Source organism: Priapulus caudatus, unplaced genomic scaffold (genome assembly GCF_000485595.1).
Source record: "Priapulus caudatus unplaced genomic scaffold, Priapulus_caudatus-5.0.1 Scaffold117, whole genome shotgun sequence".
NCBI lineage: Eukaryota > Metazoa > Priapulida > Priapulimorpha > Priapulimorphida > Priapulidae > Priapulus > Priapulus caudatus.
Genome location: NW_014577178.1, coordinates 437,547 through 448,168, shown reverse-complemented (window position 1 = coordinate 448,168; position 10,622 = coordinate 437,547). Strand labels below are relative to the sequence as shown.

At 36.7% G+C, this 10,622-nt stretch overlaps 1 protein-coding gene across 1 annotated transcript in view; it reads left to right on the top strand.

The window, feature by feature from the left end:
• LOC106805557 (intraflagellar transport protein 46 homolog) overlaps positions 1–10,622 on the top strand; it is a 24,663-nt gene that overhangs the window by 11,052 nt on the left and 2,989 nt on the right. Inside the window, exons 5-13 of the mRNA XM_014807202.1 lie at positions 2,248–2,301; positions 3,749–3,864; positions 4,506–4,580; positions 5,213–5,306; positions 7,183–7,317; positions 7,566–7,678; positions 8,096–8,162; positions 8,415–8,474; positions 9,827–9,919. Of these exons, the coding sequence (XP_014662688.1) occupies positions 2,248–2,301; positions 3,749–3,864; positions 4,506–4,580; positions 5,213–5,306; positions 7,183–7,317; positions 7,566–7,678; positions 8,096–8,162; positions 8,415–8,474; positions 9,827–9,919 (807 nt within the window). The remainder of the gene's footprint in view (positions 1–2,247; positions 2,302–3,748; positions 3,865–4,505; positions 4,581–5,212; positions 5,307–7,182; positions 7,318–7,565; positions 7,679–8,095; positions 8,163–8,414; positions 8,475–9,826; positions 9,920–10,622) is intronic.

Here is a 10,622-nt window from a genome sequence, read left to right as displayed (position 1 = left end):
GTCATGTCTCGCACTTTCTCGCGGTACCGCAAGGGTACAGTAATGCAAAAATCGCACCGGAGATATTTTTGGTCAGATGTAAACACAGAGGTGCATAGTAGCGTAACACAAACAAGAGTGTAAGTTGTAACCTCATAAATATTAGTCTTCAAAAGTCCTAGGGACTATAACGAAGACGGAGAGAGAAATGGATCAAATCCTCGTTGCGTACCGCCAGCGAGAATATTTATCACACACAAATAGATACCCCTTTGTTTTAATTATGTTCGCTTGTTTGAGACTCCATTTGTGATTTTTGAAAGTCCTGACTCGAAAAAATGTATTGCTGGTATGATGTGGTCAAATCAATTTTTCTATGCTATAACTGCATAAAATATTGGTGTTTTGAATGTTGGTGTAATCAGTGATATTTTCGCTGTCAGGTGAGACTATATTCAGCTATATTTAGTTTTTCTGAGCAAAATTCTCGCAATGATCGTTTTAAAGAGCCACTAGATGGCAGATATAAGTAGCAGGTTTGTTAGGAGTAATTGGGTTTGTGATGATTAGTAGCCCAGGGTTCTTGTTAATAGCCGGTAACCGGTTATTTTTACCGCCTATCGCGCAATTTGTTACCGGCTATCAAGGCGGTAAAATATTTAATCCATATTTGAAAAAACGAAGTTTATTTTAAATACTTCCAACCCAAGACTAACTCTGTGCACGGGCGGGTTTTTCTTTTTATAATAGATACTTAATATCATATATTCCCCCCTGGTACAAATCCTGTACACGCCCCTGCCGAGCAAATTGCCAACATTGAAAAACGAACCCCCCCAATAGAAAGCTGGCTACGGGCCTGTATCATACATGATATACGTGCTCTGGTGGTGCCTATCATGTCACTTCGATAGGTGGTGTTTTGCTTCGATATTAAAAGTCTGATACCAAAATCAGTGTTCTAACCACAGCCATAAATATGCTTGCCAGTCGAATAATTTCCTCATAATTAAGAAATATTTATATGCTTGTAAATCGTGGATGATAACTTATTGCTAATGCCCGGCGCACACGTGAGTAATTTTACTCAAGTAAAAGGATGCATGCGTCAAAATACTCACGTGTGCGGCGGATTTTCGTTGAGTATAAATTTTGACGCATGCGTCAAAATACTCACGTGTGCGGTGGATTTTCGTTGAGTATTTTGATGCATGCATCATTTTACTTGAGTAAAATTACTCACGTGTGCGCCAGGCTTAATAGCAATGGATTTCAAACCCAATAACAGGCCCAACAATGAGTATTGAGTATGCTCCGTTCTGTATGGGTAAAAGTTTGTCTGCATTGCAAATTTTCTAGTTATCGTTACTACTTTTACAAGGCAGGGGATAGCATCTATATATACTGACGTTTACCTGTCTATATAATTTACCAATCTGCCATGAAATGCAGTAAGACATGCACATTTTACTTTTTGACTAATACCTTGGGTGTTTGTGCGTGTGTTATTTTCTTACAAATTCTTTATCTATCTTATAGATATTACCATTACAAACGAATAACAATGAAATTGTGCACCTGTAGGCAGAGTAGAGTAGGCTTTGTAGAAAATTGTTAGTTTTTTAATTCTTATAATATTAATATATAATTATATAATATAATATTAATAAAAAAATATTAATTCTTTCGTTTTATTTAATGTCAGTCTTGTGTGTTGTTTTGTTTAATTTTGTGTTATGTATAATATAATTCATTTGGTTTATTATAATTAACAGACAAACTTCTAAATTTTTTTGCATTGGTAAAAGAAAAACGGCATATTGATTATGCACACATGGTTAAAACCACGCGTATTTTCCTATATATATATATATATAGTAACACGTCTATATGAGTGTTGATATGTTCAAGAAAATATCAGGAGTGAATAAAAGAAGGTTTTTGTTTATGCCAGATGATGTACACACACACACGGGCACACAAAGAAATCCTTCGTTTTTATTAATTCAGGGGAACGGTTTCATGAAGCGTAATTAGGCCTTTAATTATAATTAAAGTTAATTACGCTTTGTGAAACCGGTCCCAGATACATAAATTTATCATTTCATTCAAAGCAGCTATTATAATTTTGACTGCTATGGTAACAATGTCAATAGAATATTTGCTACAAATTTCATTTGTTGTTGTCTTGTTTCTTCCCTGATATTGTTTGGCAGTGGCCGGTTAAATATAGATATATGTATATCATAGTGTCTTTCTCGTATCCAGAAGTCTGGTGGATTTCTACAGAAAGTGAAGACCTTCTTCAAACCTGTTGATGAGGTATATGCTTGTGTGCTACTGCCGTCGTTTGCTTTTCTGATAATTTTCTCTTGCTGTGTTAATGGATGTTCAATTTCGTTTGTAGGCCAATGAATGATTCATATCATAATAGGATAGTTTTGCAAGACGTTTCGTTTCTGTTTATTTAGGCTCAGTACCGAGACATTGATAGTAATTTTAAAACAAAGACGTTGTTTATGGGAATAGTTTTTGGTTCTGTATTGGTTGGTGTGAGCAGTTTCTAAAGAGCGTCATTTGGAAATTCTGCTGCTGAAAATGAAACTGCCTTTCACAAATACACATTTTTCTTGGTGATCGCATTATTAGTTAAAAGAAACATATGCAAACTTGACCATCAAGCATATTCATATTTTATTTGTCTTTATATTTTAGGTCATTCCTTGTAGAAGTTTCATTCGTGTATGTAGAATGCCATAACAGTCATTCATATGATATCAACACTAAACTCTCCACTGCCTAGCATGTTAGCCAGCAACGTTGTCCTTTTGTTATGGCTGGCACACTCCTAGCATATTTTTGTCATTGGCAACAAAATTGTCACTGAATTGCTTGATATGATGTACCTTATGATATAATTTTAACGAAATATTGCCAGCGACTAGATCACCAACATCTATAGCGTTCTTGATGTTTGGCGACCAAACCGCTTGCAATGTAATAGAAATCTGTATCGATTGTTTTGGTGGGCAGTCATCAATGACAAAGGCAGAACATTTCCAATTTGCAAATTAATCCTTTGGTGTGAGATTGAGCATTGAGCAACAGCTGCAAAAACAACAACAGAAGTACCAGGCAGCTGCAAATCAGAAGGCTAAGATGGTGTTTTTTGATGGTGTCAGAGAACATGTATTGTGCAGACAAATCAAAACAGATGGCAGACAAATCAAGATTCATAATTTTATATAGTAATCACAGCAGAGTTTGCACTTGCTAAAACTTTAATATAGTTTTGCCTTATTTGCAGGTGGGAAACTGCTAAGAATGACATGACTGTCGCGTAATGTCACAGTGTCTTTGTCATGAATAACTGTTAATTTTCCTGGCGTGAGATATCTGTGCTGGTGGCCAGACTGGTTTTCGGTGTCTCATCACTTTCATACCCCGTGAATATTTCTTTGCTAGGCCATGAATGGACTATTGGACATGGCTGTTAATGACGGTGTAGTTTACTAGATGGCTAGCAACTGCCTATAGCCGAGATTACCAGTCTAGCTTGCTTGATGCTAGGCAGAATAGGGTACAATTAAATAATGTTATGTACAGTTATAATATACCATTAACGTCATTTGTTTGTGCTATAGGTACATTAACTTTTGGGTATGTATAACATTCATTGGTTCAACATTATTAAGTTCAGCGATTACTGTACTAAGTTGGCTTCAGCTTGCTGACAGTTGAACTCGTTTTTTTTAATTTTAAATTCTAGTCAAAAAGATTCAGTGGTGAAGGAGATCAGGAAGATGATAGTGAGGATGATGATGATGATGAAGATGATGATGATGACGATGACGAGGATGATGAACCAACAGTGCCTCTGGAAGGGTAAGGCCAGTGTGGACAATCAGGGATGCAGATACAGGGTGCGAAATTAACGCGAGTCAGGAGTCAAATACTCCATGATTTACTGTCGGACTCCCTGATTTGACATATGCAGGAGTCCATGTGACCTGCTGAAAATTCTGCTATATACTAACTAGTTCGTTCCAGAGCACAGCCTCGCGGTATTACCGGATTTTTTCAGCAAATGTCCAAAGAAAATTTTGGCAGACGTGCAACTGCATGAATCTTCAAAACAAGCTAGCACATGCGTTATTGTTAATATCTTTAGTTTTGAACTTCAGACTGCGGACTCCTTCTTTTTAAGGGCAGGGAGTCCGTTGGACTCCCTTGTTCAAAAGTTAATTTATACCCCTGCAGATAGAACTACAGTTGTTTGTTTTCCCGTATGGGAACAGAAGGTTTAGTGAATACCAAAATATATCAAACATAAAGACGTTTTACAAAAGGGAAACGTGATGACGGAAACCTTGGACATGTTAGGCTTCTATGGTAACATAAAACATAAAATCGGCTACGAAAAGTTCAAGTAAGAATTAGCCATAGGATTACTTCACTTGGTTCTATAAAGGATACATCTTAAGGTTGAACTCATTTAGTTAAAGACTGTGTTTATGCTGTCACAGAGCTTATGACCCAGCGGAGTATACCAATCTTGCTGTGTCAGCCGAGATTAAAGAACTGTTTCAGTACATCTCAAGGTATGTAATATTGTTAGTTATCTGTAGCATGCCCCTTTACAACACAATCCAACTACAGATTTATTGTAAAGAACATTTGAATGTGTTTTTTCGGATAAAATAAATGCAATGAAATAAAGCAATTTTTAATGTTAGTTCATGCAAGTTTTTGGCATGTTAGTGCATTTGGTAAAACTATCTGAGATTTCTTGACAGCATGATGCATTTTCTTTCATCCTTAATAATGATAATGAAGTGATGGCAGGCAGTTTCCCAAATACCCATGGGATAATGTTCGTGCGTGTATACGTGCGTGTTTGTATTTGTAAATTTAGTTACTGTATCTGTAATTATTCCCGATGTATGTCTGCCAAGATATCATGCGTGTATACGTGCGTGTTTGTATTTGTAAATTTAGTTACTGTATCTGTAATTATTCCCGATGTATGTCTGCCAAGATATCAATTATATAAAGTGCATTCGTCCAGACACTCGTATTCTTTTGAGCATAGTTTTCTGATCTTATCCTGTTCATAATCGATGTAAAAAGTCGAACTTTTTGTGAAGTGCAACTCAATTAAGTAAATTGCCTGCTGCTTTCTAGTGAAAAGAAAATGTAATGGATTTATAGTGTAGTCACCTGTACTGTGTAGGTACACACCTCAGTCCATAGAGCTGGAGCATACGCTCAAGCCATTTATTCCTGACTTCATTCCAGCCATTGGGGATATTGACGCCTTCATCAAAGTAAGTGATTTCATATGTGTCTCACATTTACTTCAACAAGTTTCAGGGTGTGTTTCATATTTCTGGCATAACCTAGTTTGATCGTGATATTTTTGTAGAATTGTATGAAACTTAGATGTTACGGACAAACCTGTTTGTGAGGCTCATTCAAGGACAAAATGGTTCTTGATAGACAGGTGTCCGTTCTGTAGAGGTGACCATTAACACAGGTTTGACTGTCCGTATAATCCTACTTTTGTAATAGAAATGTTATTCTTTATAAATAATGTGTTTATGAATTATTCAGTATAGCTACCTGTATTCTTATGTCCTTTATTAATGAACTAGCGGGATACCCGGCGTTGCCCGGGGAAATCAGTGGTGTTACTCAGTTGGTGACCGCTTGGTTGAAAGGAAAATACCCAAAAAAATCTAACTATTTATCTATCCATGCATCCATCTATGCATCCATCCATCCATCCCATTCCATGCCATCCCATCCCATCCCATCGCACCGCATCCCATCCCATATCCCATCCCATCCTGTCTCATCCCATCTCATCCCATGCCATCCCATGCCATGCCATCCCATGACATGCCATGCCATCCCATGCCATGCCATCCCATCCCATCGCTCTGTATCCCATCCAATCCCATCCCATTCCATCGCACCGCATCCCATCCCATCCCATCCCATCCCATCTCATCCAATCCCATGCCATGCCATCCCATCCCATCCCATCGCATGCCATCCCATCCCATCCCAAACAGTAAAAAAAAAAAGAAATCAAAAGATAAAAGACATTAAAAATAAAAAGTAAAAAGTAAAAAATTAAAAATAATACATACTAAAGAGGTAGGTAAAGGGGAAAAAAGGAAAGAAGGGGAAAATAAGTTCCCCAGCTGGGACTCGAACCTGGAATCCCGGTGTAGGAGACGGATGTTCTAGCGATTAGGCCACTGCGCCGTTAAGGGTATACACCATGGATTCACACGTACGTGATTGATGAATTGATGAATAGATTTGATATCTATTCGTAATATACGTAATTGATGAATAGAATTTTTATCAATTTTTAACTTTTTAACTTTTTTAAATTTTTGTTTCTGCCAGAACCAAACGTTCTCCCAGGCGTGCTGATTCTGAAAATATATTTAGTTTTCCTCTAGGCCGCGGAGTTCTCTAGTTATGCGAGTACGGACTAATTTGGCTCAACAACTAGAGATATATAGAAGAGGGGTAGTTAGAACCACCACAATTCTAATGACAATTAATATCATTTAATATTATATAACTTAAGCATTATATCAATATATTATTATATTATAACAATATCACTTAAGCATTATATAACTAGGTATTCTAACCATGTTTTGCATGACTACACATAATTAGGCCTTTTCGTGTAATTGTACTGCACTTACAGTCTGTGCGTGCGTTCGTGCGTGCGTGCGTGCGTGCGTGCGTGCGTGCGTGCGTGCGTGCGTGCGTGCGTGCGTGCGTGCGTGCGTGTGTGCTGAGTAAGTTGATAGGTTTTTAATTTGTATTGTTAAATCGTTTGTAAGTTCCATATTCATTTAGTTCTCATTGATATGATCACAACATGTGTTAGTATGTTTGACCAGTTTTATCTAACTTGAACATATCAAAGGGATCTAAATCTCTGCCTCAAGGTATTATATACCTCGAATATAATTTAATGAACGTTAAATTTTTAATATAATAAGACAATGTAGCTGCCAGTGTATTAAAACCTTATTAGGTAACTATGACTACTGTACAACTTTTCATGTGATGTTGAAATATGTACAAGAACCAGTAAGTTTATCACCTTTATGTGCGTGGATCATGAGATAGCAGTTGAAATATGCTCTGTAACATGAAATTAACACACAGGTTCCTCGTCCGGATGGATCAAAAGACATTTTGGGGTTAACTGCTTTAGATGAGCCCAGCTCTAAGCAGTCAGATGCCACTGTGCTGGACCTGCAGCTAAGAGCTGTCTCCAAGCAATCAACACTCAAAACGATGGTATGTTCAACAAACCAAACAATGCTACATGACCATATCAAACGACGTTGAGTACCATGCATATTGTGCCACAATATCATGCATGACTAACAAATAGTGTCATAGCATTTATGCAATCTGTTATTTATTGATTTTTTTATGAGTAAAAACTTTAAATTAAGTAATTGTAACTAAGTAATCAAATCCCATACGCTTGGGTCAAGCAGCCTCTCTTGAAATATTTGCAAGTGTTTTTGTTACATCAAAAGGCAGTGAAGAATATAGAGAATGCTGACAGAAATCCAAAGGCAATAGACAGCTGGATTAACAGCATTAGCGATCTCCACAGGAACAAGCCACCTCCTACTGTGCACTATACAAGGTATAAGCAGAAGGAATATATTTTAATAGTAGTTTTATATATTAAATAGATAGAGTATGGTAGTATAAGTAATTTACTGGTTCAGATACACAATTAACTGCAATAGGGGACTTTAATTAGATATGCAATTAATAAAAAGTACAGATTTTATTATTTGCCTATTCTTGATCTAGCTAGTAAACCTTAAGATGTGGTGTTTGATTGAAAGTTGCATGATGACAGAATCTTGTGGGAAATTATTCTCTAAAAATATGAGCAAGAATTTGGTAACTAAATGGAAAGTTACAGGTTATGGTATAAGTTGTTCTGTGGTCTAGTCGTGTTTGTCATCATCGGACAGTTTATTTATAATAATTATAATTTCTTAATGTTGTTAAGATTTTTATGTGAATAAATGTGTGTTTTACATGGTCGTAGAAACATGCCTGAGATTGACACTCTGATGGAAGAATGGCCACCGGAAATAGAGGACTTACTGAAAGAGGTAAAACACATTTCCTTGCAATTGAAACTGGAAAATACCATATATACATTTTTCGAGATTTGAGAATATAAACCAACTGGGATGCTAGAAAGTCAAAATTGCAATTTCATAAGACGAACTGGGAAACGGCATATTTTTTTATATGGAAATATAGTAATAGACATCCACCCTGCATTTTCCCCCTCTAACGTGAATTCTGTGAATTTTCCTTGAATGTGTTGATAACTTGCTTGGGTAATTATTTTAATTCAGATTGAGCTGCCTAGTGCTGACCTCGATGTTGATCTCTCCACCTATGCAGAAATGATTTGCAGTGAGTATATGTATATATAATATAGGAATTGATTGGTAACATGTTCTTATACCAATATCTCCATTTGTTTACTATTATGATTTTTCTCATTTATATACATGAAGGCTTAGATATGTGAATGACCATGATATTTATCCGATTGAAATATTAATATATATGTGTGTGTGTGTGTGTGTGCGTGCGTGCATGAGTGTGTTTGTGCGGGCGTACGGGCGTGCAGGCGTGCGTGTGTGTATGTGACATTTATTACTACTACTACTACTACTACTGTATATTGTTAGACTATGTTATGAATTCCCAATGTTTTCTCATTTAAAATAGTTTACTTGCTCATCCATTTACGATGGACTGTATCGTAGGAGCATGAACACATGTATATCCCTGAACATGCTACGCTGCTGAGAAATCAGTTATGCCAGTGATGTGTTTTCAGAGTTTTTTAAAGCGATCATTGCGAGTTGTTTTCAGCGTTTTTTAGTGTTTATTCTCACTCTCATGATGCCTACCGTTGTTGCTTGAGTAAAAGTAATTGTTTGAAATAACAATAAAATGTCTTAGAACCGCATGCAAAGACAAAATCATGCAATTATGTTACCGGGCTATCAGCGCCGGTAAAACTATTTAAATCCATATTTGAAAAAACGAAGTTTATTTTAAAATACTTCCAACCCAAGGTACTAACTCATGTGCAGCGGCGGGTTTTTGCTTTTCTATAATAGATATTAATATGCATATATTTTCCTATCTAAACAAAGCGAAAGTTTATTTTTAAATATCTGTCCAACCCAAGAACTAACTCCTGTGGCCACGGGCGGCGTTTTTCTTTTTTAATAATAGATACTAACTAATTATCATATATTTTCCTATCTAACAACGAAAGTTTATTTTAAAACATTCAACCAAGACCTAACTCTAGTGCACGGGCGGTTTTTTCTTTATAGATTAATACTATAATAATATTTTCCTACCAAATTCTACGAACTATCATCAAAATATGGCGACTATTTGTGGGGTCAAATCAGAAATTTTTTTCGGGGAGTTGCAATGCCCCGGCGACCCCCTAGGCAGGCGTTTTTCGCCGCCCTTCGCGCCGTCTCCGCCTACCGTCCGTGCCGCGAAAAACAGTTACCTGCCCTATTCATGTTGTTCAAATTACCGCCTTTGTTCAAAAGTTAACAAGACCCTGGTAGCCACTGTTTGAGATAATTTTCTTGTCTGATATTATCATGGTTATTAATGGTAATTTTTTACTGGTTTGTGAACTAACATTTGTTATGACATATGGATGAGTGGGTTGTTTGATTTGATATGATGTAAGTCTGTGAGTAGATCATTTGTTTAATTATTTCAGAATATGTTGGAGCATCCCTGCTGTACAAGTCTAAGATTCAGTCAGCTGCATGTGGCCTATTCACCTTGTTTTCAGAGGTTCAAAAACTCTGCGGTAAGCTAACACACACGTTAAACTAGTCTAGCGTCACGAAATTTCCAGCACAGCAAGTAGTATATTTGCTTGTGTGTATTTGTCACAAAATAAAATGTATGAAAAGTACATTTAGCCGTTTCGTGTTTACTTTTCCATGACTTATATACCCTTTTATCACTGCCCTAATTGTGCCGGTGCATTCAATGTAATCAAGACGCTCGATACAACAAAACCGCGCCATGAATTCGAAAATTCTTGCGTGGCGGCCCAGAGCCAGCTAGGCCGCATATAGCGCCGAACATTTGCCGCGTTAAACGAGCAATGGCGAAAATTATTAGTGGCAGCCATGGAAATCCTTGTAACTTAAAGCGGAGTTTACTCAGTATAATCTTTTTTCATGCTTTTTTCTCTTTCGTTTTCCTTCCGATGGCACTGGTCTGACCCACCATCTAATTGTTTATCGTTTAGTTGATCTAGCCTTCTGATTTATCTCCTGAAGGGGATAAGACACAACATTATTTGTTGACAGAAATTAAAAAAACACAAATATGCTATTCGCAGTTTAATAATGATTTTTTCAAACATAATATACATGAACATAATATTATTTATTTTCCCTATATTGTATGTATATTCTATATAGCCAACACAAATCAAACAAGAAAACTGTTTGGGGCACCACTTTGTGCACCATACACAAAAATCACGATGACATCGGACG